At 42.4% G+C, this 25,188-nt stretch overlaps 3 protein-coding genes across 25 annotated transcripts in view; 2 read left to right on the plus strand and 1 right to left on the minus strand.

The window, feature by feature from the left end:
- Positions 1-2,262: 2,262 nt before the first annotated feature.
- SLC10A4 (solute carrier family 10 member 4) lies at positions 2,263-8,188 on the plus strand. The gene is made up of 3 exons (XM_001103529.5): positions 2,263-3,284; positions 4,054-4,264; positions 7,165-8,188. The coding sequence occupies exons 1-3, from the start codon at positions 2,695-2,697 to the stop codon at positions 7,672-7,674; spliced, it is 1,311 nt and encodes a 436-aa protein (XP_001103529.1). The 5' UTR covers positions 2,263-2,694; the 3' UTR covers positions 7,675-8,188.
- A 231-nt stretch (positions 8,189-8,419) lies between these two features.
- On the plus strand, positions 8,420-17,196 carry ZAR1 (zygote arrest 1). Of its 3 annotated transcripts, XR_001444771.3 has the most exons (6): positions 8,420-10,037; positions 11,563-11,655; positions 11,734-11,808; positions 12,899-13,175; positions 15,689-15,795; positions 15,892-17,196. XR_001444771.3 is itself a non-coding variant. In XM_001103446.5 (4 exons), the coding sequence occupies exons 1-4, from the start codon at positions 9,075-9,077 to the stop codon at positions 13,040-13,042; spliced, it is 1,275 nt and encodes a 424-aa protein (XP_001103446.1). In that variant the 5' UTR covers positions 8,420-9,074; the 3' UTR covers positions 13,043-13,254. The 3 variants fall into 3 exon arrangements, 2 of the variants coding, with proteins under 2 accessions (XP_001103446.1, XP_028704269.1); XM_001103446.5 differs by lacking the exons at positions 15,689-15,795; positions 15,892-17,196 and having other exon boundaries at positions 12,899-13,254; XM_028848436.2 differs by lacking the exons at positions 11,563-11,655; positions 15,689-15,795; positions 15,892-17,196 and having other exon boundaries at positions 12,899-13,254.
- Positions 16,362-25,188, minus strand: part of FRYL (FRY like transcription coactivator) — a 286,763-nt gene continuing 277,936 nt past the window's right edge. For 19 of the 21 annotated variants that reach the window (XM_078003390.1, XM_078003383.1, XM_078003384.1 and 16 more), the window contains 4 exons: positions 24,262-24,330; positions 20,373-20,483; positions 18,792-18,982; positions 16,362-18,465 (listed from right to left, as the gene is read on the minus strand). In XM_078003390.1, coding sequence (XP_077859516.1) covers positions 18,207-18,465; positions 18,792-18,982; positions 20,373-20,483; positions 24,262-24,330 — 630 coding nt within the window. In that variant the 3' untranslated portion in view covers positions 16,362-18,206. Of the gene's footprint in view, positions 18,466-18,791; positions 18,983-20,372; positions 20,484-21,408; positions 21,580-24,261; positions 24,331-25,188 lie in introns of those variants that run through there. The other 2 variants (XR_013417845.1, XM_078003393.1) reach the window with 2 other exon arrangements.

Consider the following 25,188-nt stretch of genomic DNA (forward strand, 5'->3'; position numbering starts at 1 on the left):
CCCATAGGCATGAGCTCCGTGCCTGGCCATATTTTCTAAGTACTATGTTATCTCTCCCTTTTACATATGCTTTCCCCTGTGGGAAAAGAACACTTCACCAGTGTCACCACACCAGTGTCATCACACTGTGTCATCACACCTGGAGATTGGGCTTAATCCTAATCCTAGCGTGTTCTCATACATAGCGAGGAAGATGAGAAAGAAGGGGAGGCCAGAACACCTGTTTTCTTCACATTGACAATCACCCCATCAGCAGGAGTGACATCAGGTCTGTAGGTCCCAAGAAGCCCCCAAGATTGCAGGTGCAGCATGCGTCATGATTTACAATCCCAGCCCATCATCCCCTTCTGTTTATTTTTTCAGATGGAGTCTCAGTCTGTCACCCAGGCTGGACTGCAGTGTCACCATCTTGGCTCTCTGCAACCTCCACCTCCCAGGTTCAAGCAATTCTGCCTCAACCTCCTGAGTAGCTGGGACTACAGGTGCGCACCACCACACACAGCTAATTTTTGTCTTTTTAGTCCAGATGGGGTTTCACCATGTTGGCCAGGCTGGTCTCAAATTCCTGTCCTCAAGTGATCCGTCTGCCTCAGCCTCCCAAATTGCTGGGATTGCAGACAAGAGCCACGTGCCAGGCCCCTTTCTCTTTTCAGTCTTCGCCCATTGCACAAGTTGCCTCCCAGGTCCCTCCCTAAACCCTGAGAGGAGGTAGTTGGATGAGTTGAGTTGGTCTGCCTCTAATTACTGCTTATTTAATGTGATTGTGAATTTTAATATCATTAACACAACAAGGGGTTCTGAGGCAAATAGGAGTGGTGCCTGCACAGTTGGCTTCAGCTGTATCCCTTGCCATTTGTATTCTTGGCTTATCTCATCCTGTGGTTTCAAGACTGTGAAAGCTCAGCAGTGCCTTCCCTCCTTATCTTGTCTGTTTCTCCACACACCTTCCCTGGGGTCTACTAGCGTGAAGTCGGGTAGCATGGATCGTCGTATATCTGAATATCTTTCTTTTTACCTGCATAAGCTGACATGTAAGCTTAAAATATTTTTGGTCACAAATATATTTGTGCTGACATGTAAGCTTAAAATATTTTTGGTCCCTTAAAGCTCTACAGAGCTCACTGAAGTTTTTCTTGTTCTGGGTTTAGTGTTTCGGAAAAGTGTAAGGGTACGTTATCCTCCTAAATGCTTGTAAAAGCTCTGCCCTCATGGAATTTACAGTCCAATGAAGAAAAATAAATTATTTGTGATGAAGAGTGCAATATGCTTTGCATTTAGTCTTACTTTTCATAGTCTCTGTCATCTTTCTGAGATTTGGGGAGGAGGAAAGGCTCAGTCCACCCTTGGGTAATAGAAGTCACTCTGTGCCAGGACAGGAATTAGGGAAAAGTTCCTGGATAGAAGAATTCACTGTGTCTTGGCTCCTTGTGAAAGCAACCCTGGGCTGACTGAGCCTTGATTTCACTCTAGAAATTCCTGTTGGTTTTCACAACTAAGTGACTATCACTTTATGGTCACCCCCAGGGAGCTAGATGCCTCCTCAAGAGACCCCACCTGGTTGGTAAGCAGAGAAATTCTTTTCCTTTCTACATGCCATCTAGTGACTAACTTAAACGTTGTTGCATCTCCATTCATAAGAGCTCTGCTTTTGATTTGTTTTGGGATAAACCTGTCTCAAGCAGGGAATCTCAGCACTTTATTTCTTTTCAGTCCTTTAATCCTAATGCCAGGGCTTTACTCACAAAGCTTCGTAAATCTGTGACCACTGAAATATCCTCTCTCTACCTGCCAATACCTTCTTAAATACACATTTTTCATGGAGACTGTTATTAACCAAGCTCTTCTCTGCCCTCTTTAAGGACACATCACCGTGCAGATTCAGCCAGGTATTTGTGGGTTCGGTTGACAAGACTGACACTTCCCCGTGCCTCAGTTTCTTCGTTTGTAAAAATCGAGCTTGTAAAAATTGTATCTGTCTCACGGCTTTGCTGTAAGAATCGAATGAAATAATGCACACGCACTTGCCAAAACTCGCTATATTATTACATTCTACTTTAAGACTGAACATGAAAATCATGCAAAAAATTGTTTGCAAATTCAAGCCAGATATCGTGTCATGCTTACCAGAGAAACGATGGTATTAAGTCAAGCACCCCTTTTAGGGCTGCAGGCTATAGGAACAGTTTCTATGGTCTATGCGCGTGCATCGATGAGGTTATCCACCCACCCCCTCCACTTTGTGTGTCTGGGTCTCCAGATTTCATTATAAAGAGGCAGAGCCCATCAGAGAACTTGATCGGCAGCCAGGAACGGTTTTTTCTTGCTCCGGTCCTTTGTCAGGTCTTTGTTCCGCCCCTGGCTACACTCTAACAGAACCACTTACTGGCGATTCACAGGAGGGGACCGGGTGGCGGGGCGGGGCGGGGCCTGCGGGGCGCGGGGCCGGAACGCGGACCCTGCGCAGCGATTGGGTTCACCCGGGGGGCCGTGCTGCGCAGAGTGCCAGGCTGCGGGCGGCGGCAGACCCGGGAGCGGAGACAGGCCCGCCGTCCCCGACGCCGCCGAGCAAGTCAGCTGCGCGCAGCCGCGGCTCGGAGACCGACGGGCAGAACGACGGGCGGCGGCTGCGGCGACCGCGGGACGGAGAGAGTCACGCGGCGGAAGGGGACCGGAATCCGCAGCTCGGGCCGCGCCATGGACGGCACCGACAACGCGACCCTGCTTTTCGCCCCTCTGCTGCGGGACAACTTCACCCTGGCGCCCAACTCCAGCAGCCCGGGCCCTGGCACGGACCTCGCCCTCGCCCCTGCCTCCAGCGCCGGCCCCGGCCCCGGGCTCAGCCTCGGGCCGGGTTCGAGCCTCGGCTTCAGCCCCGGTCCCACTCCGACCCCGGAGCCCACGACCAGCGGCCTCGCGGGCGGCGCGGCGAGCCACGGCCCTTCCCCGTTCCCTCGGCCCTGGGCGCCCCACGCGCCCCCGTTCTGGGACACGCCGCTGAACCACGGGCTGAACGTGTTCGTGGGCGCCGCCCTGTGTATCACCATGCTGGGCCTGGGCTGCACGGTGGACGTAAACCACTTCGGGGCGCACGTCCGCCGGCCCGTGGGCGCGCTGCTGGCCGCGCTCTGTCAGTTCGGCCTCCTGCCGCTGCTGGCCTTCCTGCTGGCCCTCGCCTTCAAGCTGGACGAGGTGGCTGCCGTGGCGGTGCTCCTGTGTGGCTGCTGTCCCGGCGGCAATCTCTCAAATCTTATGTCCCTGCTGGTTGACGGCGACATGAACCTCAGGTACGGATCTGTCTATTCCTTGGGCATCTGTCTCATTCCAGCCCACGCGTTTACGGCCGTGGGCTCAGGACGAAGGACAGAGGCAGTGGAGGGGTTGGAATCAGGCGTGGAGGAAGGAGGAGGAAAGGAGAGGAAGATGATGACCCCCAGGCTTTAGAAGTCAAGGCCGACCCGCAGATTGTGCTGCTGGGGGAGCTAGCTAGACGGCGAGGGGCTGCTCCAAGGCCGGGATTCCATGCGCAGCGCGGCCCTTCAGCAGGGTCCCTCGCCGTCCTCTCCTAGCATCGGGCTGGCAGCGCAGGTCGTTGTCCAGTGGAAGACAAAGAGAAGGGGAAGGCTGAACTAGAACTCGCCGGCAACGTAAAAGTAAAATGGGGCTACTGGCCCGTCGGAGAAACTAATCTCACATAGAGGGCAGGATTGTTGAGTTGAGCCAAAAGTAGCAGTCAGCAGCTTTACCATGGCTTTCCTTGCCGCAGGCTTGCAAGGAAGAACGTTCCTTCCCCTCAGAATCATCCAGGCTCAATAGACTTTATAAAGCCGAGGGCAGCAGTACTGAGACAGGGGGCTTATTTCTCCCCCCTGCCTTGGGTTCATAATTCCACTGGTCTTAAACGTGCTGCTCTCTTGGCACTCTCCTTGGATGATGTAGGTTCTGCCCAGACTTCAACCCTGGGACTCCTTTCACCTTCTCAACATACAATAAAAAGGTTGGCTGGCTGTTTGACTCAAAGCTCGTTCTGATTTCTGCTCATTCCCTTTTCTGCAGCATCATCATGACCATCTCCTCCACGCTTCTGGCCCTTGTCTTGATGCCCCTGTGCCTGTGGATCTACAGCTGGGCTTGGATCAACACCCCTATCGTGCAGTTACTACCCCTAGGGACCGTGACCCTGACACTCTGTAGCACTCTCATCCCTATCGGGTTGGGCGTCTTCATTCGCTACAAATACAGCCGGGTGGCTGACTACATTGTGAAGGTAAGGCCCCTCTTCCCTTTCCATACTAGCTTGGAGAGCCCTTGATCTCTGACCCACAGCAGAAATGTGAGGAAGTTTGGAGAAGGGGGAAAGGAAGAAAAGGACTTGGAAGTAGTTGCATGGATAAAATTTTTTAAAAAAGGTTTATGCTACGAAGATAACTTCCAGTTTTGGGATTCCTAGGATAATAGCTTTAATTAAGACACAGCTTAATCAAAACCAGCATAAAAGAACTATCAGTACTCATCGGGAGGAAACAGATCATAGAGGGGTGGGGAAGATGACAGTGTAATTAAATGGCAACATATTTTCCACTAATTGTATATAATTAAAAATCAAAGCAGATTAAATATAATTACTTTAATAGAATTGGTGCACTATTTTAGAAATGCATGGCTATCTTTCAAAAATGGAACTGGAATTCTGAGAAACTCCATAGTAGGTTCCTTTAACATTTTATTAAATTTTTAAAAGTAAGTTGATACTAATAGGACAAAAGTAATGGAAAAGTGACATTGTAGTAATAGAACACACAAAATATTCACTTTAAAGCACAAAATAAAATTGGGTCCTGGATAAATAATGGAGATTATATTGCCCTCACTAAATGTGTTTCTTTTTCTTTCTCCATTGCAATATTTATGGCTTCTAAAGCTAGTGAAAAGATGGGGGATTTCTATAATTTGTGCAATATTTCTCCGAAGGCTTTGATTTTTTAAAAAATTAATGCTTTCTGTAGCAGTAGAGATTTTAGTAGTTTAGTAGTAGTTTAGTAGATTCTAGTAGTGGACTGGAGGAAAAAAAATCTTTGTAAAATTAAGCTGTCTTTGAAAATTCAAAAATAGTAGTGAAAAAGAATAAACCATGACCAGGATGCTGACTTCAGGTAATTAATCAAATAAAATACGTAACTATTACTGCAAAATGCACAGGCAAATTCGTTTGGACAAATGAAGAGAAAAAGAGCCACCTTAATGTTTCAATTATGTAGATTCAAGAAGACATAATCTTTTGTTTTACTTATTTTCTAAAGTAATCTGATTATATAGTCAGCTTTTATTAATATGAAAAGTAGAGAGTTCTTTTCTGTGCATATATCCAGCCCTGAGTAAAAGAAATCCTGCTCCATAATAAACATGTATATGTGAATGTAAAAATATATGTGTACATGTAAATACGCATATATTAATACCTGTTATGTATACTCATACTCTTGAGATGCATTAAGAACTTGTTAATCTTAATCATTAAGCTAATGCTATTAACGTGATGGCATTTACTATAAAACCTTAGGAAGTCTAAGAGAAAGTCAGTCAAATGACCTACACACCAAAAACAGAAGTATATTTAATATAAATATATTAATAAATTAATGTATTTAATATTCAAATATAATAGATCAATAAGATTAGCTACCTTTGAATTTAAGGTTAACCTCGCCCTATTCTTTAACACACTATTAAGAAACGGTTTATATAATTGTTACACCTTTGCAAATACTTCAAAATGAGCATTCAATGTCAATGCTTGCCCAAATGATTTAAAAGTTCTAAGGGATTTTGGAGCCAATATTTCAAAATGAAGAAATCAGATTGTCAATGCTTTTAATGTGACATACTTTGAAATGGTATGCTTTTACATGTAATAGCTTGGTTTCTGCCAATTGTACATCTGTAGTATCTGTACCTTATATAATAATTATTGCGGCATCCTCTAGGGTAGAATTTGTGACCAGCTGATAAATTTTAAATAACTTTTTAAGAGTGTAGAGTCATGCCAGTCCCAAAGACTGCAAAAGGGATATCACAGCTATCCAGGGAACCAGAAGCAACATTTAAACTGTTCTCTCTGGATCGAGTTTCCTTCCCCTGCCCACTCCTCATTAAAAATAATAAGTTAACTACCAATAAGAAGGAGGAGTAGGAGAGGAATTTTTAGGTTTCCACCTTACTATTCATACAGCCTGTTTTATTTGAATGAGTGAAATGTACCAGTCAGAACATCAAGATTACATGTTTTATACAGATGTCAATTGTAGTGTATCTAAAATTCATCTATTGTAATAATACCTAAGCATCATTAGAGACTTACAGATGGGAGGTTTCTCATGAACAAATGAAAAAGGGGAAAGTTGCCAAATTGCAAAGAATTCTTCACATCTTTATTTACATTTTTTTCTCTTACATAATCTAAGAATAGGTAATTGTTTCAATATTGCAAGCAATCCTCTGCAATATATTTTCAGGGTTAAAAAAATCACACACTGAGCTTCAGACATTTTAATCAAGTTTCACAAGTTTTAACTCACGTAAAATGAGAACCAATTTCTTATGGAAAACATGGGGTTCAGTTCAGGGAAAGTAAATATACACTTGTCTGCTCTAATGATCAGACCATACCTGGGGTATTAGGCTCAGTGCTAAATGCCCTGTTTTTAAGAGGCACATTCACAAACGAAACACATGTTCAGAACAGTCAGGATACCAAAACAAAGTTAGGTGATGGAGGCTTTAATCTGGGGACTATCTGCCTGGAGAAGAGTAGCCTTCCCTGATAACCGGTTTTAAAGCTTTTGAAGAGCTGTTTTTCAGAAAAGCTTTTTTTTTTTTTTAAGAGCTGGTCTTTGTTGCTCCTGACAGCCTATATCCAAGTCAATGGCTAGAGGTTATAGAAGGCAAATTGTCCCTCAACATAAGGACAGGCCTCCAAACAATCAGAGCTGCCCAATGTGGCTCTGGATGCTTCCTGAAGAGGTGGCCTGCCCGTCTTCAGAAATATTCTATCAAAGGTCCTCCATTTTGTGTTGGAGATCATACTAGATTGGTGTTTTCTTCCCTGAGCTTAGGATTCTCTCGCCTGAATTCATCTACAACCATCTCATTGTAATTTTCTATTACTAGGTTTCCCTGTGGTCTCTGCTGGTGACTCTGGTGGTACTTTTCATAATGACCGGCACTATGTTAGGACCTCAACTGTTGGCAAGTATTCCCGCAGCTGTTTATGTGATAGCAATTTTTATGCCTTTGGCAGGCTACGCCTCAGGCTATGGTTTAGCTACTCTCTTCCATCTTCCACCCAACTGCAAGAGGACTGTATGTCTGGAAACAGGTAGTCAGAATGTGCAGCTTTGTACAGCCATTCTAAAACTGGCCTTTCCGCCGCAATTCATAGGAAGCATGTACATGTTTCCTTTGCTCTATGCGCTTTTCCAGTCTGCAGAAGCAGGGATTTTTGTTTTAATCTATAAAATGTATGGAAGTGAAATGTTGCACAAGCGAGATCCTCTAGATGAAGATGAAGATACAGATATTTCTTATAAAAAACTAAAAGAAGAGGAAATGGCAGACACTTCCTATGGCACAGTGAAAGCAGAAAATATAATGATGGAAACCACTCAGACTTCTCTCTAAATGTGGAGATACACGGGAGCTTCGTCTTGCTGAAATAGTGCTTCATATTTATGGCGTGTGGTAGTGCACATGGTTAACATAAAAGATGACACTGGTTCACATCATACATGTCACAATTCTGATCTTTTCATTTTAAGGTTTGCTGGTGTATTAACCAAACGTTGTCACAAATTACAAATCAATGCTGTAATATAATTTGCACCTGGGATGGCTAACCTGAAGTCTGAATTAAATGTGCTTTTTAGTTTTTACCATCACCAATTTCTATGACTGTTGCAAATTCAGAAACTTTTAGAAAACAGAGTCTTGGAAATGTAGAATTTTGGCGCACTATCTTATGAGTAAAACCAAGCTATCTTTGTTAAGCATAATTGAGTTTAGTGTAATTGTTGTTTAAAAAAAAAAGTGTGCTTGCTCTACTTAAAATTCCTGACAATGTTGAATTTTAACCTGTATTCAGAAAAATTCCAAAACGGGTCAGTTAAATAAGGAAATATACTATTTGTCAAACCAGTATCAGAGAAAAGTTACATTAATGTATTTGATTATTTGATCTGGTATCTACTTAGTAATGAATAATCAACATTTTTTCTAGTGGACAGGCCATGTTCTTTTCGATTGGTCTTCTGCATTTATGTAAACACACCCCAAATCAATTTATCTTTTGGAGGAATGATTTGGTTGGGAAATTTTGCAGAACCACTCTGGAGCAGAGCAAAATGGTACCTCGGGTCATCACTGGGACTGGGGGAAAGGACACGCTCCAGGGGAGAAAACAATTCGCCTGGACGAAGATCCCTGGGTGGTTCTCCATGAACTCGCCGAGGGGGCTTAGTGGGTAGTCTCTCGAGCAGCTCTGAGACTAAACTATCATCTGAGTCAATGAGTAATAACAGACCCAGAACAGTTCCCAAACCTTGGCACTTTCGCTCATTTAGCCAGAGGCACCCGGCCTAGCCTTGGCTTTCTGGTGCGGGGAATGTGGGAGAGCGGGGAGCGAGGGGAAGGGGGAGCGGGGGGAGGGGGGCGGTGCGCAGGCACCTGGAACAATCAGGGCACCGGGAGTAGCCGACTCAGCTGATGCCGGTGATGAATTTCTCTCATTGAAATCCTACCCATCTCGGGCGCCTTGGTTCCCTTACGAATCAGCCCTTTCATCACAAAGAAAGCCCTCTTTCCAGATAATCTAAGGGTCATTGTGCCAACATCCGGGCGTGGAGAGTTTCCGTAGGGAGAAGGACGGAGAGGGGCCCCCTCGGCGGGGACGCGGGCCGATGGCTGGAAGGGCGTGGAGGGCGGTGCAGCGTGCGAGCCCCAGCCGAGGGCCGTCCCCGCCTCCGCTCGGCTGCCCCGGCGAGTCGCCTATTTAGGGTGCGGCGGCGGGCGGCAGCGGTGCGCCCATGGCGGCCCTGGGGGACGAGGTGCTGGACGGTTACGTGTTCCCGGCGTGCCCCCCCTGCTCGTACCCTTACCCGGCGGCCACCAAGGGCAAGGGCGCGGCGGGCGGTAACTGGCAGCACCGCGGCGGGGGCTGCCTTCCCGCCGCCTCCCCATCCTCGGTGGGCGCGGCCTCGTCGTCCTTCCCGGGCCGAGGGAGGCTGACAGCCGCCGAGTACTTCGACAGCTACCAGCGGGCGCAGCTCATGGCTCTCCTGGCGCAGGTGGGGCCGGGTCTCGGGCCGCGCGCCCGGAGGGCCGGCAGCTGCGACGTGGCGGTGCAGGTGAGCCCGCGCATCGACGCCGCGGTACAGTGCTCGCTGGGGAGGCGCACGCTGCAGCGCCGGGCCCGCGACCCCGAGTCCCCGGCCGGCCCCATGGCCGAGGGCACCACGGGCGGCGGCTCTAACTCCCAGCAGCCAGCCTGTCGAGGCCTGGAGCAGGGCGGCCCCCAGAACGGCGCCCCGCGGCCCTTGCGCTTCCCGCGCACAGTCGCCGTGTACTCGCCCGTGGCCTCGCGCCGTCTCACCACCTTCCTGGAGGGACCCGGGGCTGCGGCGGGCGAGCAGAGGTCCGGGGCGTCGAATGGAGAGCGGGGGCCGCCGCCCGCGAGGGTTCAAGACCCAGAGGAGGGGGAGGTGTGGACGAGGAAGGCGCCCCGGCGGCCGCAGTCCGATGACGACGACGACGGCGAGGCCCAGGCCGCTGTCCGAGCGAGCTGGGAGCAGCCGACCGACGGTCCCGAGCTGCCGCCGCGAGAGGCCCAGGAGGGGGAGGCGGCTCCGCGGTCGGCGCTAAGGAGCCCGGGGCAACCTCCGCCGGCAGGGAGGGCCCGAGACGGCGGCGACGGACGGGAGGCGGCCGCCGCGGGAGAGAGGCCATCGCCACGGAGCCCGGAGCCGGGCAAGGAGCGGCTGCGCTTCCAAGTAAGGCCTGGGGCGGTGAGGGCACAGGAGAGCCCGGGGATGCGGGTGTCTTCCTGGGGCCGGGCCCTGTGACTGCTTCGGGTACACTTGAAGGTGTGGCGCTTCCTTAAGCGTGGCCACTTCCGTGTTTCCGAAACAGCCAATGCCCGCGACAGGTGTCTTCCCCCACAGCAGTCTCTTGTCCCGACAGCCTGACTTACTCGCCGCGGCTGCTCCACAGGCTGGCCAGGGCAACGCCCTTGGGACATTCACAACCCTCATATTTGCACTGTAAACCTTGGGCAGTGGGCGTGTAGGCCAGTCCTGACCGCGTGGTTGGATGACCTATGAGTACGCACAACTGAACTTCAGGAGCACTTGCAGGCAGGAGAGTCGATTCCGAAGAATCCCCCTCTCCCATTTCTGCACTAGATGTGGCAAAAACCCTTCAACTGCTGAGATTCTGGTTAGCAATTCTGACTTCTCCTTTACAAGCTTCCAGGCTATTGGAAAGCTGGAGCTCCTAAAATGCCCCTTCCTAGGAATTTGCTTTGCTTTTAAAAAGCACCCCCACCTCAGAAATCCAATACTGTGAAAGCATTTGGACTGCTCAGTACTGCCGCCCAAGAGCAGCAGGCCGAACCTTTAAAGGGCTGGGGCACGCAGAGGGCAGTTGTGACCTAGCAGAAGTGGAAAGGCACAAGAGGTGGTAAGAAGCCCGAGGGAGTCCTTCGCGGTCTCTTCCACGGCCATCACAGGCTGGTATTCCTTTTGAGGGGCGGTGTTGGTGGCGGTAGGCTGATTGTGTGAGGAGTGACTCGAGAGGCCAGGGCTTTCCAGCGTGGCCATGCACGAGCTGTGTGTGATCTTAGGCCAGTCATAACCTTCCTGGACTTAACAGTCAGTCTCACAGGTGAGCAGACTGAATTAAGTGCTCCCCAGAGTTCCTTCCAATTCTAAAAGCCTAACTCTAAAAACGTGTGTATAACTGGTTACTCACTGGGAGGGAAGAAGGGAAGTTTAGATAACACTACTTTTGTTCATATTGAATATGAATTATGGCTTACGTACAATTTCGGTTCCTGGCACTACTGTTTGGGAATTAACTAGCAGCATGAAGAATGTGATCTTGGTGAACCCCTTAAAGTTCCTTGGATGTGGAGTCTTATTTTTCTTCAGCTTAATACCTTTCACGTGTGCATAGTCTAAGATCAGGCTTCATCTTAAAAGGCCTCCCCGAAGAATCCCAAACTTCAGAGAACTGTTTAACTATTATGTCCCTAATTATTCATTTATCAGCCAGCCTTGTGAACTGAGTGAATCTGGTATATGAACTTTAAGGCCCATGCTTGCTTAATTGTTTGACTAGGCTATTAGCTCACTCCATTACTGTATTGAAGAGGCATACCCAAACCTGACCCTGCTTTCTTTCCTGATCTGGAGTGAAGTTGACAGTTTCAGATATCAAGTAGATCCTTCCCAATGTCTGGAAATGAAGGATAATTCAGGTCTTATGTTGGTTAAACTGACATATCCTGTTGTTCAGTTCTTAGAGCAGAAATATGGCTATTACCACTGCAAGGACTGCAACATCCGCTGGGAGAGTGCTTATGTGTGGTGTGTACAGGGAACTAACAAGGTAAGAAATACCAGGTGACTGGCATCTTCTTGCTAAAAGTGTCAAGGCAATTTTGTTTTATTTTCTTTCTCATCACAGGTTTACTTCAAACAGTTTTGCAGAACTTGTCAGAAGTCTTATAACCCTTACCGAGTGGAGGATATCACCTGTCAAGTAAGTCAGATGTTTTGCATTTTGTCTGACCTGGGCTGTCGTAGAGGTTTTTAGTGTAGTTTGAGTATACTTCCAAAAAGAGGCCAGGTCCCCAGACCTTAGGTTTCAACTGGCTTTTGTTAGGAGTGGTAGAAACAATACTCACCTGGGAAACGGGGCCTTGGTGTTAGCTTCTTTCTGCCCTTGCAAATCTTGCTCTTGTTAACCTCTTCTAAAACTGTTAACCTCACTTGCAATATGGAAGAATACTTGCCTTACTTGCTACTTAGTCAGATATATAAGAAAATTAACAAAAACATGCTTGTCAGCTAACATGAAGTAGTCAAGGTTGACTGTTTTACCGAAATGCCTCTTAGGAAGCACAACCTCAAGGTATTGAGTCTAAGCACATGGGGTTAGTTTGTCTTGCCTGAAAGCTCACAAAGGGGGACAGTTTAAGATAAATCTAAGTTGTCTAGCTTTATGGGGAGTTGACTGTAACGGTAAGCAAGCAATATGTTAATTAAGCATTGCTTAAGTACTTGCTTGCTATTAACTGTGCTAAGGGGCTTAGGTAATCTTTAAGAGGAAAGTGTCTAAATTCGCCTCTTATCACACAGCTAATGGAGTCTGAATTGCCAATTGAGACAGGCTAATCAATACACTTGACCCACGTTGGATATTTAGAAGCATTAACACCCTGGGGTGGTGGAGAGAAACTAAGTATGGCAAGCCACTTAGAATCACTTAGATCAGGGCCGGGCATGTTTGTAAAGGGGGATGCCTTAACCACTCTGCTCTTGGTGTTCGTTGTCAAATTCATCCCTGACTTGTTCTCTACCCTTCCTCTTAAAAAGTTGCAAAAGAAACTTCACAACTCATAATTGGATCTGATGCAATATTAGCAGCACTACAGCATGGTTAAACACTCACTATTCCTAGCCCTGTCATTGCTAGGTAGGTAGGGATGTAGAGGGAAAACAAGATTACTACGGGACCTTGCTTAGAGTGCATTCAATAAGTACTTGAATGGACTAGAGAAATGTTGAAGTCCTAGGAAATCACTAAGGGTTTATCTTCTGTACGCCCTTCTGTATTTTTTTTCCCCCAGAGTTGTAAACAAACTAGATGTTCCTGCCCAGTAAAACTTCGCCACGTGGACCCTAAACGGCCCCACCGTCAAGATTTGTGTGGTAGATGCAAAGGCAAACGCCTGTCCTGTGACAGCACTTTCAGCTTCAAATACATCATTTAGGTGAAAGTCAGTGTTGCTGTGCATGCACTGATGGAGTAGATGAGTGAGCTTTTCCGTGCCTCTCCTCTCCACCTCTCCCTTCTCAAAATACTTCATGAAAGGCAGTGTATTCTGAAAAAGCCTTCAAATAAAGGTATTGCAACACAATTTATATATTGCATAAAATCTGTCTTTGAAAATAAAGTTTCAAGAGCGCTTGTCTTGTGCTAACAGTCTGGGCCTGTCACTTCACCTTTATGAATGCTTGCTGATGGCAGAGAGTGGGCCAGGCTCTGAGTTAGGCTGTGGCTACTTGGAAAACAATTTAGTGGGGGCTCGTAGACGAGGTCTACTATTTAGGCAGCTCTGGAAGACTGAAGCTTAGAAGGGAGTTAACTGAATAAAAAGCCACCTAGAGATTGTGCCACTGCATTCCAGCCTGGGCGACAGAGCGAGACTCCGTCTCAAAAAGAAAAAAAAAAGCTGCCTAGCTGTAACATTAAGGCATTCTTTTGGGAGAGGTGGAGGCAGAGCCATTTCTTGGTTGCATGAGACTGTTGGGAGGTTAACGGTAGAGTAAGAATGCTGAATGGCGGTGATGGGGTAGGTAAAGGCTTTAGTGTCCGGGTGACTTTAGGAGGTAAGCTACTAGGTAGAGGAAGGCTGGGAAAACTAACCTGACTGACTAGTCAGTTTCACAAATGTGGCAAAAGTGGGGCTTGGAACAGGGTGGCTGTGGGCAAATGGCTGCTTTAAGACACTGAATAACCCATCAAGTAGACTTTGTGTTTCTTCAAAGCTTTTTTTTTTTTTTTTTCTTAAAGTAGGCCTCCTAAATGTACTTATAAGATGTCAAGTTAGAGGCGTAGGCCTTAGCCTTTGTCTTCACTGACTTGGTGCTAGTTGGGATGCCAGACTCTTAACTGCATCTAGTAGCTTCTCATGACAACACTGAGGCCCCACTGCCAGAATGCTCCTAGTTGAGGATGGGACTGAGTTTAGAGCCTCAAGTGCATCTGATGAAATTAAAGTTGTAGTATTGGTTTAATTAGAGAAACCATATAATTGGAACCATGTGCTAATTATGCCTCCAATTGTCTAACATCCCACTTAAGTGAACTCCTTACTACCTTAGGCCATAGCACTAAGTCTTAACATTCTTGGACACTTGTTAAAAGGGGCCAAAGTGGGTTTGAGGTCTCCATAGAATCTGTATCTCGAGGGGAAAGGCCCACCTGCATCGATGTGGACGGAGATGGTGCGTGTAAAATGCAGATTACTGGATACCTGTCCTACCTACATTTAACAGGCACCCCCAGCTGTTACTAATGGAATTGAAGCATGAGAACTTGTGCTCAGCAGAGAAGAGGTGGCATCTCATGGAGCTTCTAGTACAGCAGGCAGATAGCCACTAGTTTTTACATCAATGTAAAACCGAGGTTCTGACCTGTGATAAGGACAATCTGCTAAAGTGCCTCTGCAGTAAGGGACCTGACTTAGGTCAGGGAAACCCTGCCTAAAAGAATGACACCTCAGCTGAACTCCATTTCAAATAAGTTGAATGAGGCAAAAATGGCGAGGGGAAAATTTCCAGATTAGGGCAACAATCTGCAAAAGCCCTGTGGTAGAAAACCACCAGGAGGAGGCCACAGTGGGAGAATACTCTGGAGGACATGCCAGGTGAATCTAGCAGTGCCAGACTGGAGGGGTGTTTTAGGCCTTCATTAGGAGGATGGTCTCTACTGGAGTGCAGGGGCTACTCACAGGCATTATCAGGGTACACCACAGCCTCAAGCTCCTGGGCTCAAGTGATCCATCCTCCTGGCTCAGCCTCTCAAGTGGCTGGGACTACAGGCACTTTGTCAGGCTGCACTAAAAAGTTTTAAAGGTATGCTGGAGATAGTAGGGCATGGTGACATATAGACTCACTTTAAAAAAATCACTCCAGCTATACAGTGGATACCTGTAGATAAGGAGACTTGCAGGGACCAGATAAAGTGGTGGCAAGGCTAAAGAGAAATGACAAGAACTGGTGTGGGTAAAGGCGATGTGTTTTTTACTGGTTCTAACATGTTCCTGTTGTTTGGTTGGGGGTAGGTACAGGGGTAGGAAACCCATTTGTACTGTGGCATGCAAGTGATACATAATGTGATCAATAGCATTTGCTCAATGAATGAATTACATAAAAGGTACCTGCATTGAGTCCTAAGAAATTTCCACTGGCTATTAATATGGTTACATTGTTCTTTAATATTGCTTGCTATTAATTTTCCTAACATAGCAGCTAACCCTATTTTTCAGCTGAGGAAAGTAAGGATCAGACTGTTTTACTTAGGGTGGGTGGGCATGCAGATATTCAACAAAGTGGCACAAAAACATGCCATTCAGATTATGGTGATTACATTCGAGCAATGAAAAGGCACTGCCAAACTCTTTATGTGTACAATCCAAAAACTTACAAGATGTGAATGGATTTTAAGACAGGTTGAGAGAGGTTAGAGGGAGATACTCCAGGATGTCTCTGGGTATCAAGAGAAGTAACTGTAGTTTTCTTCAAATGTCCTTTATTTTCTAAAGGAACCATGGATTACTTTGAAAAATTAGGGAAGAAAATGCTATACAATACCAATAAATGGATTTTAATACTGTCTCTCTCCTTTTGTTTAGGTTATCCTGGTGTTTTATGTGAGCAGTATTTACTCATAGGCCTGAATGAGGATCCTTACTCTTCTCTTGAGTCTTTTTCTAAGAACGCATGTAATGATTTCCTAAATGTAAGGGAGGTTATGTGTTTTGCCACACCCTCTATTTTACATCACTAAAAGTAGAAAATATATTTTAAAATAAGAAATCCTGTGGTTTTGTTTTAGAAGCAGCATGAAGAAACTGCCAGATTGCTGCTTTTACTGTTGTCTTGTAAGTATACTATTTAAAAATGATAACTGTAGTGTGCAAAAGAAAAAGGTTGTATGTAGCAAAAACTGGGCTCCAAATAGAACTAAATCAGGTAATAAATTAAGCACTGGATATATTTAATAAATACTAACTTGGGATTCAGAGGCTGAGGAGCAGAGAAGTGTAGGTTGGAGGAAAATGCTGTTGCAGAAGGCCATCCTCATGAATTTGTTTGCATCTTGATTGCTGGAGGTATATTCACTTTTATTAATAGACTTAGTTACATATAAATAAACGCAAAAAGCAAGTATCAACTGAAAGATCTGGTTGGGTAGTCAACTGATTTTGTTCTTTTTTAAGGCAATTCAACGGGGTAACATTTGAAAGGTTTCTAAATGATGCACACTCTAATCATTCATTCTTTGTTAAAATACAACACAAACCAACAGCTACAATGCTTTTTATTTTTAACAAAAAGGATGTAAGGAGGGTGAGAAAAACAGGGGAGAGTAAGATAGGATGTAAAGTGTAATGTATCTCTGGACACCATCCCTCTCTGCCTGCCCCACACCCAAAAGTTTTAAATAATTTAAAGGATACCACTTACAGTACCAGAACACCATCAAAATAATTGTCTTTATCAGGGTCCAAAAATACAGTGATTATGAATGAGCCGTGACCAGATATGGAATTTTACTGGATATGTAACTGTGGTCAGCAGTCCAATGGTGTGCACAGTGCCTTCAGTTAATGCACTTGAGCATACGTAATTACATTTCTGGCAGGGTCCACACCCCCAAGAAAAGGTAAAGCTAAGCATTTCATTTCTACATTCTAAACTCTGGAATCACAGAGCCCAGTTTAAAAGAAAAGTCACAGTGGATCACAGTGGATAAGAGATGTATATAAAAAATACAAGGTGTTTCTTTCAAATCAGGAGTTGTGGGACTACATTCTTTTTTTTTTTTTTTCTTTTCTTACAAAATGCGATTTAAAAAAGGGTAGAGACTCCAGTTCATGTTATACTACAGAGTTACACAGTGAATAAGTATACTGCATGTTTTGGTAGTCAGTCTTCAGGCTTGCTTTCATTTCCCCTAGCCCTAGGTTTCTTTCTTTAGGGTAAAACATGTGAGTCCTGAATAAACATATAAAAAATGCATTTGCAGCTCTTTTCTTGAATTCTGCAGACTTCAAAGCCTGCAAGTCATATATTTCATCATCAGTGACCACATTTTTTTCTTTAGCTTTGTACACCTATTCTTATATAACAGTGCATGGCACAAATGTACAAGAAAATACTGGTTTTAGTCTCTACAGTTTCTATATGGAGTAAAATAAGTTAACTTTTCTAATGAGAATAGCTGACAGGCAGCATACATCTTTATTTTACATTTTAAAGTCTCTGCAGGCATCTACTTTGGTTAGTTATCAACAATCGTAACATAAGCACTGATCAGAGAACTGAGCAGCATTCCAATAACGTTAACAGATATATTATTTCTTTTTGAAATACTGGGAAAGCCCAGTTTTAAAATATTATTAAAATGTTCTAACATTTACATACTATGAAGAGTTAGATCTAATAAAATAACATTTCTTCAAAAATAATCTTGCAGTGCTCTTTTAGGCATGCTCTGAGACGTTATAACCAAACATCCATACCTTGAAAATATCACATATCCACACATCCCAACTCACACACACATAATTCCTTATACAGACCAAAAAACCAAAAAAAACCCAAACCCTTATCCCACATACTGAAAAATCAATGGTTTTTGTAAATGAGTCTTGATGTGTATAGCTGACTGCATGTTCATCTGGATGATTAAGCATCAATTGCAGGTTAGGTTTTCGACTGCTAGAAATTCAAGCAGCTTTGCAGGTCTTCAGCTAAAATGAAACAGCCTTGATTTCAGCCTCATTTCACCCGCTTTTGGATGTTTCAGTATTGGAGGCCATTATTGCAAACATTCTTGGAATTCTTTTCTTTCCCCAGAAAGTAATGTATTTGTAGGCATCACTTTTAGCCCTTTTCTTTTCACGTAGGTTAAGTAATTAAAAAATTCCTTCTTCATACAGTTATTGTGGGAGATGTTGGCAGCTGTTAAAATACCAGATTTTTTTTCTTTCAGATCTTTGTTTTTGATACAGTTTGACATTAGTTAAACTAAAAAGTAGATGCTGCCAGAAAGTTATCAGTGAATGCAAGGGTCCATAAAAGGTGCTTGGTTTAATATTCTTCATCATCTTCAGTTTAGTTTCTTTCCTAAAGGCCTGAAGTGTCTCAGAATCCAGTGCTCACCATATTTCCCATTGGTTTGGGCTGTGCTAGAAGTTGGTATGATTGCACCATGCGTAGAGATTCTCTTATTTCCAGATTAAGTTCCATCAGTTTGTAGTTGGCTTCTGACATGTCCAGGTTAGAGCCTATAACTGCAAAGCTTCCTGTCTGGCCCAGCGTCTGATGATGGAAATATATATGTAACAGTGTCTGCACAGGGTCATCTTCACAACTGCCAAAGATATCACTGGGCCAGAGAGATCTGAAAATACACAATAGTTTTTCAGTTCTGAGACTTAGGCAATTATTAGTTAAGACTAACTCAATTTAAGTTAAATACCTATAACAACATTTCCTTGTGAATAACATGATCTGTTTTAATATTTGAGCAAATATTACTCAAAGTACCACCTGAAAGTGAAAAGAAATCTAAAATTGGTATCATTTCAATGGCAACTGTTAAAGATACTCATGTTTTCCTTTCATAAAGACATGATATGGAAACAGCAAATTGAAAATGAAAACCTAGTATTACTAAACTTCCTGTCTAATTTAAAGGCATCACCTTTAAATCCTGTCACGTTTTACCTGAAAGCTTTGACTTGTACTACAGCTGATATAAATTCCTTATTTTTCAAAGTTTCAATTAAAGAATGAATGGCAGTTTCTATAGTAGTTTGTGCAGCTTTGGAAATGTCAATTTCTTCATTTTCGGAAACGGACTCAGCTTCTTTGAGGATACTTTCCAGTTGGGCAAGTTCCTCTGACATGTTGATGACCTAAAACAAATACATCTTTAAGGATCTATTCGTATGTTTGGTAACAAAAACATTTAGTTGGCTACAAGAATATACCTGATGGTAGTACCATTGTTGCTCTTATTTTAAAGAGTATTTAAAAATGTTTGCCTTGGAAGAAAGGGCAGTTAATATTTCAAGTACTCCATTCTGTAGGAGCAAATAAATTCCACCAAATAGTAGTCTTGAAATTAAATGTTCTTGATAAAGCAACAAGTTGTAATAAACAGATGTCTATATTGGTTTTAATATTACTACATTTTGGATAGTAAAAGTACATTTACTGTTATGGGGGATCATGAAAACTATGTGACAGTAAAGTCTTTAGATTTTAAAAGATGATTTACCCCAGGGTATTTATATAAATATAAATATAAATATATATATATATGTTTACAGATTTAATGACTAAGAAATTAAATCATTTCCCCAGTGATAGTTTTATTACCAGCAGATGACAAGGGGGGAAAAAGACTAAAGTTAGCATCTTTGAGGCTATATTTTTTAACATGTTTATTCTTGTGTGCATTAATAAAACTATAACAATATGGGCTGGGTGTCGTGGCTTATGCCTGTAATCCCAGCACTTTGGGACGCCCGGGCAGTGGATCACCTGAGGTCAGGAGATTGAGACCAGCCTGGCCCACATGGTGAAACCCTGTCTCTACTAAAAATACAAAAAAGTTAGCTGGACGTGGTGGTGCACACTGGTAGTCCAAGCTGCCCGGGAGGCTGAGGCAGGAGAATTGCTTGAACCCAGGAGGTGGAAGTTGCAGTGAGTTGAGATCATGCCATTGCACTGTAGCCTGGGCAAAAGAGGGAGACTCTGCCTCAAAAAACAAACAAACAAACAAAAACTATAGAAATATGAACAACATGTTGGGGGAGGTGGGTTGATGATACAGTTTTATGTCTGTATTGAACTGATGTGCTTTATTTGACTATTTTGATTTTCTGAGACAGGGTCTTGCTCTGTCACCTGTGCTGGAGTGCAGTGCTACATTCACAGCTCACTGCAGCTTCTAACTCCTGGGCTCAAGTCATTGTCCCAGCTCAGCCTCCCAAGTAACTAGGACTACAGGTATGTGCCACCATCCCTGGCTTTTACTTGACTTTTGATTATAGATGATCTGTTTCTGCTATGGAAGCCTTTAAGGTCTGGAACCTTTTACAACTGCTGGGTAGCTGCTGTCTTATTTACTCATAGGTCCTGACATAGCACATCATTAAAAAACAAATTATTCCTTAACTGAAGAAAAAAAAAGACCACTCTAAGTGACTTTTGACTTAAGCTATTCTAACAACTAATAAATGTATATTTTAAAAATTTTCTAGAATCAGTTACTGATGCCTAATACAACTGAATATTTACCTCTGCTTCATTTTTTATTGTATTTACTTGGTTGATAAGTTTACAGTAGGCCTGGAACAGAAGCAGCAATTGAAAATGCAATTTGTATAATCTTCGGCAGAGCTCCAATTCCTAGAAATAAATAACATTACATTAAATTTAGGTGTTGTTTTCTAGACAGCATATTTCCAATGAAAATTTATAGTTAAAATTGTCTTGTCATTTATTTTTCTGCAGTAAGCAAGTTAATATGGTGTGAAGCTGATGAAAGGCAGGCGAAATATGCTTTAACGACTAAGATTAAAACGAAAACAAGTATCACTGCTGGTTACATAATTCAGTTTTAATGTTAAGCACATTTTCACATTCTACAAATAGACTGTTTCAGCAGGCAATTAATAGGATACTTTAAAAAGGATTCATTAGAATTTAAAACTTTAAATTCATAATTAAAATAATCTACAAATGCAAAGACTTTTGCCCTCATTGAGATGTAGATCTCACTGCATTTATCAACAAATGCTTGATAAAGCAAAGTGAAACCGGATAACCGCTTACCTAAAAAGTAAGAAAAGCTGTCTTTTAAAGTGAGATCAGTTTTCTAAAGAAAACTACTTGGTAATCTCATTGAAATGAAACTATGAAATTAACACGTGGGCTGAGCATGGTGGCTCACGCCTGTAATCCTAGCACTTTGGGAGGCCAAGGCGGGCAGATCACTTGAGCTCAGGAGTTTGAAACCAGCCTGGCCAATGTGGTGAAACCCTGTCTCGACTAAAAATACAAAAAAAATTAGCGGGGCATGGTGGTGGGTGTATGTAATCTCAGCTACTGGGGAGGCTGAGGCAGGAGAATCGCTTGAACCCAGGAGGCAGAGGTTGCAGTGAGTCAAGATCATGTCACTGCCCTCCAGCCTGGGCAACAGAGCAAGATTCCATCTCAAAAAAAAAAAAAAAGGTACTTTTTTAAAATTAAGAAATTTAAAAGGAGATATGTTTAAGAAAAAGGTGACTGCTAATTTTATGTATTTTAACATCTATTTTAATAGAACCAACATTTCATGGATTAGGGCTTTGCAAAACTGAAGCACATACTACTTGTAAAGTAGTCCATGACAAAACATTGCTAGGTCACAAATGGACAAATGGCAGATGAAAACCAGTTTGTCTGGCAAGGGTGAGTGGTCTATAAATCAAGACAGGTCACTTACTGCTAGTATTTCCATTTGCTAAGCAAGAAGGTGATCAGGTCACAAAAAATACAAAGAAAGAAAAAGACCAAGAATTAGTGTAAGAAATCATTTTAACTAGGGTCATAGATGTTCCAGGTAAACTGAAGAACATATATTTATACCCCAAAGAAAACTATATGAAGTTATGTCCAGAATAAAACTTTTTAGACATTTACTGCAACAATTCAGGGTGTTTTTAAACACTGCCAAATAATAAATTACATTTAGGCTATGACTTATTTCTGTGTAAAAGCTACAATGTATAAAACTGAACTATTGTGATCTTGGCAAATTTGGCTATCCAGGTTAAAAAAAAACAAAACAAAACCCAACTGTAATAAAACTTACATTTGTAAACTGGAAAACTTATGATTAGAAAATAAGAAACAAATTAATTACTATTACTTCTCAGAAAAGAATTGGCTTATAATCGTACATAATAAATACTTATCCATCACCATCAAAAGATTATCTCTGGGGTGGCTCATTCCAGGCTTCCTATCCTTTATGGTCTAATTAGGTCCTACTTTGCCATAATTGGTGCTGAGCCACAGGGTGAAATATCAAAAGCAGATGCGTGTTCTAAATTGCATTCCAAAGGTACTTCAGTAGGTTTCAGAAACTTAACCCGACTAGGTTTGAATCAACATAATGTATGTAAAACACAGTAAAAATTTATGAACCATCTTAAAAACTATATGAACACATGTACAGCAACTGATCTGGTCTCATTACGAGGAGAATGACTTCTAATTAAAACAGCAATTGTTATACTGTAAATGTACCTTCTAAAAGTCATTCTTAAGCCTGCTTTTCTAAATACTTTCCTGTGAAGGGCTGTTTTTCATAAAGTGTATTCCTATCAGTTTAGAAGGGATTTGCTAAATAAGCAAAGGTGAACTTTAGCTCCACGCTGCTTACCATAAATTACGTGGATGCTCATCCAGTAAACATCGGTTGAGCACAATCCAAGGTCAAGCATATTCCGTATCTAAATTTCTGAGGGTTTAGTTCATACAGTTTATTTCATATGGAAATTAACAATTTGAATTGTAAATACCTTTCCTCACTTCTATTAGCACAAATAAAGTAGAACTGATTCTACAAGCATATATGCATAGCCTCTACTTTGGGATGTAATGGAACATAAACTGCTGATAAAGTTTATGATCATAATTATAGGAAATAACACAAATGTAATGAATTTTACAGCTCTGAATTACCAGCAATTACTCTAAATATGCTAACAGGGCAGTTTTTGTGGATGAATGTGTGTGTATATATATATGCACATTTTAAAGTATATTAAAATTTGCACATTCTCTTTTATTCATCTAACAAATATTTGACTGCTTATTATGCAAAAGACAAGACTGGTACACAAGGACAGATCGAGTTGCATAAAAAGGATCTTCCACCCTCAAAAAAGTTGAATATGAAAGGTGAGCTGAAATATAAATGAAAGTGTTAAATGTTCAGTTTCCACTTAGTAGAAAATCTCAAGCTATGTTAACTGACTTGGTCTTAAGATGGATATAATTTTCTTCAAGGTAGAGGGGATATAAAAAAAATCACTTAATATAAACACCTAGTTTTTGTAGGAAAAAAGGTTGCATTACTTGCTGAAGCGATGCAGTTAAACAGTGGCAAAGACAGAATTAGAACCAAAGGATCTAATTCTGGTCTAGAATTCCTTATCTTCATTTCTTTACATAGATGACTTTGCGGTTTCTTTTTATCATTAGTGCAGGATTTGGAGTCAGCCTGCCTAGGTTTCAATCTTGGTTTCACTATTTGCTGATTTTAGATAAATCAGCTTCTCTGAGCCTCAGTTTCCTCATCTTCAAAACCGGGATAATTAAAGCAACTACTTGACTGAGTTGTAAGGATAAAGATAACGATAGAGGCTGGCAAATAGTTAACACTTAGCGAGTATACTGTTATTTTCTCAACACTGCAGTTTTTGCAAAACTTCAACTTTTTACTATAATAGTATAACCTAATAATAGTATAACCTTTACAGAGACTAGAAATCTGTAATAATATAACCAAAGGTAGAATATAAAAGACTGGAATTCTGATGTCAAATGGAAATAATTTTCAGTTGATGAATGTATTTTCCCCTATGAAGCTGCACTACCATTAGAATAATTTGTAGGCCCTAACTTATCCTCACTTCAATGTATGTGTTTTTGTATGTGCACCTTTCTAAGAAAATATAATGCTTTATTTTCACTCAGTCTTATATTAGAGAAAAACATTATAATTTATCCAAATCTAATTTTACCTTTAGTATGGATGTATTATATCACGTTATTCTTAGGGTTGCTTTCTTGACCAATTTATCTAACAGAATAGCAGAATACTAACATGGAACAAATTTTTCTTTAAGAGGCACATGCAACTAAAAGCTGACCTGGGCTTTCCAGATATCCATCAAGCTTATCTATTGAATGTTATTAAGCTTCAGTCACAACCTGGTCGTTCATTTTTATTAAAGTGAATTTTTCATTACGAAACCAGTATTTCACTGAGCTTTTACAAAGATTGTTTGATAACCAAAATGAAAAGTTTTACAAATATTCTTTATTTTTAGAAATAATCAAATAAGGATATTTGAACATATGCATTGTTTTACCTGATACAGAAATACAGCAAAAACAAGAACAAGAAACTTACTTGTGCATCTGTGTTTATCCTATACATGTCTTCTTTGGCACCAAATGTCCTCTTACAATCATCTAGCCACTAAAAATAAGTAACAGTAACATTTAATATGCACAATGAAATGGGTAATGTAACAGCCCGTCCATATACAACACCAAACTTAAAGCTAACTTGAAGTTCTAGGATTGGTTGCAGACCTAGAATTTTATCCCCATTCAAGCCAAATCATTTACATGGAACTAACAAAAGCAGGGATAGCGTTAATATAACAAGAGGCACACACTTGTGACAGCTATACTAACAAAACCCATTCCATTCTAGGGACCTGTGATGTTCCATTTCAGTAAAGGATATTCTTCATTTTGCAGGTTTTATGAAAATCTTCACAACCTTTGCCTGACCTTTGTGTAACATAAGACAGGGAAATGAAAGGTGTGCTTCCCCTCTAGTCAATATAATAAAGGCAACTTAGAATTAAGCAGGTCTGTTGCTTATGAGAAGTATAATTCTCAGAAGACTAGTGTCAGTTTTAAATTTGTGAACTGGCAATCAAGATCCATTTTAAATCTTGTTTTTCTTTTCTTTCTTTTTGGACAGTAATGAATGACAAACATGTTATTTCCAAACAATACTGGATGTAGAAGCCAAATGTGGTTTTTCCTTCTCTGGGGGTATTCCTAATGTTGATATAAAAGTACAGGCTGGGTGTGGTGGCTCCTGCCTGTAATCCCAGAGCTTTGGGAGGCTGAGCGGGGAGGACTGCTTGAGGGCAGGAGTTCAAGACCATCCTGGGCAACATAGGGAGACCCTGTCTCTAAAAAAATAGTTACAAAAAGGAATACTTTAAAAATAACTTAAAGTACATTTTCTTCAGCAAAATATAAATAAAACAATAGCACTGTGGTATAGTAGAAAAGAACGCTGGACTCTCAGAATTTC

This window comes from Macaca mulatta, chromosome 5 (genome assembly GCF_049350105.2).
Source record: "Macaca mulatta isolate MMU2019108-1 chromosome 5, T2T-MMU8v2.0, whole genome shotgun sequence".
Lineage (NCBI taxonomy): Eukaryota > Metazoa > Chordata > Mammalia > Primates > Cercopithecidae > Macaca > Macaca mulatta.

Bases quoted from the DNA above. Each gene is read 5' to 3' on its own strand.
- SLC10A4 (XM_001103529.5), top strand. From the start codon at position 2,695: ATGGACGGCACCGACAACGCGACCCTGCTTTTCGCCCCTCTGCTGCGG. The intron at 3,285-4,053 runs GTACGGATCTGT...CCTTTTCTGCAG, and splicing joins GACGGCGACATGAACCTCAG to CATCATCATGACCATCTCCT. The intron at 4,265-7,164 runs GTAAGGCCCCTC...TTCTATTACTAG, and splicing joins TGGCTGACTACATTGTGAAG to GTTTCCCTGTGGTCTCTGCT.
- ZAR1 (XM_001103446.5), top strand. From the start codon at position 9,075: ATGGCGGCCCTGGGGGACGAGGTGCTGGACGGTTACGTGTTCCCGGCG. The intron at 10,038-11,562 runs GTAAGGCCTGGG...CCTGTTGTTCAG, and splicing joins AGGAGCGGCTGCGCTTCCAA to TTCTTAGAGCAGAAATATGG. The intron at 11,809-12,898 runs GTAAGTCAGATG...TTTTTCCCCCAG, and splicing joins TGGAGGATATCACCTGTCAA to AGTTGTAAACAAACTAGATG.